The 2,268-nt window shown below is 41.8% G+C and overlaps 1 protein-coding gene across 1 annotated transcript; it reads right to left on the reverse strand. All coding sequences in view use genetic code 11, as the record gives it.

Annotated features, from left to right (window-relative positions):
- Positions 1 to 2,061: 2,061 nt before the first annotated feature.
- Positions 2,062 to 2,258, reverse strand: EGR_10607 (hypothetical protein; the record flags this gene model as incomplete). Its single annotated transcript, XM_024499856.1, has 2 exons — positions 2,062 to 2,096; positions 2,144 to 2,258. The coding sequence occupies 2 exons, from the start codon at positions 2,256 to 2,258 to the stop codon at positions 2,062 to 2,064; spliced, it is 150 nt and encodes a 49-aa protein (XP_024345735.1).
- Between the last annotated feature and the right edge of the window lie 10 nt (positions 2,259 to 2,268).

Genomic DNA, 2,268 nt, shown 5'->3' on the forward strand with positions numbered 1-2,268 from the left:
ACTTGGGAAGTGGGACCGGTGCGCAAACACTTTTGAGTGGGTCTGAATCATCTTAGGACGGTCTGATTTAATTTGGCATGGGTGCTGTATGCTTCCATTGTTTGATTTTGCTTTGATTTGGGAGTGAGAAAATATGCTCAGGCCCTGTTGCTTGTATTGATACGATTTGAAATGGTTCGTCCTTTCTTGCAGCATGTATTTTTGTCCAAATTGTTAAGGAATGCATTAGCTTTAGGCTTTTAAACATTATTAAAACCATGAAGTTCTTGTGAATTCTTTTTGCAGAGCCATTGTAAAAGTAGCAGTAGTAAAATATGCCATCCAGAGAACTCATCCAGAAATGGATGCATCATACCCAAGGTAATAATTTGTTTTGAAGCAATAAGACTTGCATGTCAGTGTTAGTTATAATAAGCCAAGAGTGAGGTATCAAGAACAATCCTGGGTGGTGTTCACCATGAGCGATTTAGCACTTCTTTCACACGCACATCGATTGGGAAAGTCTTGGCCCCAAATGCCGCTTATGCAAGCTTCCAACCTAAGCAATATTCTATATCTAGAAGAATGTGTTTACCTATCGTACGCGTGTTTGTGCTAGGTTGCGCGCCACTTAAGCATGATAAAGTGGTCCGTTTTCCACAGTACCATCATAGTCGTCTAAGTGTACTCCGCAAGTCTGAGTAGGATGTGGCAAGAATAACTCTGTTTGAAGGTCACACGTCATATTTCTCTTCTTGATTTTGGTCGCTTTTCCAATCGTATGATGGTCCGTGTTACTGGGAGCTGGGTTTGCTTAGGATTTTGTGCTGTTATGTGTATGGAAATTGGTAATTGGAGTGTGTTATTGTCTAGTTGTATTTGTTGACTTGTCACCAAGATGCCGAAGAACGCCTTTCATTGAAGTGCCTATTTCACTACACCAGGCATTACCCATCCAGAAGGCGTAGTTAGGCAAAACGATCGAAACCATGTAAGTGAGGCCATAAGCCCTTCATTTTGCGCTTATTTGCCAAAATGATGGTCAGGCTAAATCATGGAAACCTTCAAATGAATGAAAATTGCACAGCTACATTTAACTACTACACTTATGATGCGCTGGTCTTTTTTACCTCCATGCGCTGTGTGGCACAAGCCTCTCTCAAAGGTTGAGTTTTGTTCTAATGTCATATGCAACTCCAACCACAAGCACTGTTTTGTTTAATAGCATGGACAGTTTCTTCATCTGTCACTTACGATTGCAATTGCTCGTGACAATACAATTGCCGCATGACAAATGCTAGCTATCTTTTTTCCACGGCATCCTTTGCAATGCAAATGAAGTTGCAGGAGGTGGGGAAAGGTGGAGGAGAAATGCATGTTGTTGACCTGGTTGACTAGAATGAGAAGCACTCTTGGTGGAAATGATGTCTTTCCTCAATGAAGGGTAACATTGTGAATCGGTCAAGATGGGTGGCGGTGTGAACGAGTAATCGACTGGCGGTGTTGACATTGTTTTCATTGTTCTTCTGAGTGTATGAGTTATTTTGGAAAGAAAGTGCCATATGTCGATCCGAGACGAGGCACATTTAAATGTAAAGGAGGAGAGAGGAGAGGTCTCCAAGCTTGTATGTATCCACTGGATTTGCGAAAGAGAAAAGATGTTTTACTAATTTGCTCACCTGGATTACTGGCAACACTCTTCACTCGGTACTCTCTGTACCTCCGATCTCAACCCGCATTCTAGCGTTTTGCATGAAGAGAGTGATAATGCGATGACTTGCTGACTGCTGGAAGCAGTCGAGTGTTCAGCCCCTCCCCCCCCACTAACCCCTATACCCATTTACTCACCCAAACGGCCAATGCTTGTGTAATTAACGTCTGCACTATGCTGTCCACGTGAAATGCTAAGAGAATGGGTTTTTTGGAAAACATCTATTTAAATCTGCAAATATTTGATAAGGGATGTGCGGAAAAATTATTTGGTAACCTCAGGGGCAGTAAAAAATTAGCTAAATTTTTTTGTTTGACCATTGCTGATTTTTGGGTGAAATTTAGTCTCTGTAGGAATTAAAAAAGGAGAAGTTATGGAAAGACGACAATAATACAGAAAAAGTGAACTGCAAGAGGCATTAAAACCTTTGGATAGGTAAAGCAGACAAATTACAGTGATCAGAAAGGGCGGTGTACCATGGCCTTGAGGATGGGATACTTAGATGAGTAGCTATGAGGGAGAGCAACGGACAGGATGCAGTGGAAGAGGTTGCTGAGAGGAGCGGCATTGAGAAATGA

The sequence above is a fragment of the Echinococcus granulosus genome, assembly GCF_000524195.1.
Source record: "Echinococcus granulosus chromosome Unknown EG_S00240, whole genome shotgun sequence".
In the NCBI taxonomy this organism is placed as follows: Eukaryota; Metazoa; Platyhelminthes; class Cestoda; order Cyclophyllidea; family Taeniidae; genus Echinococcus; species Echinococcus granulosus.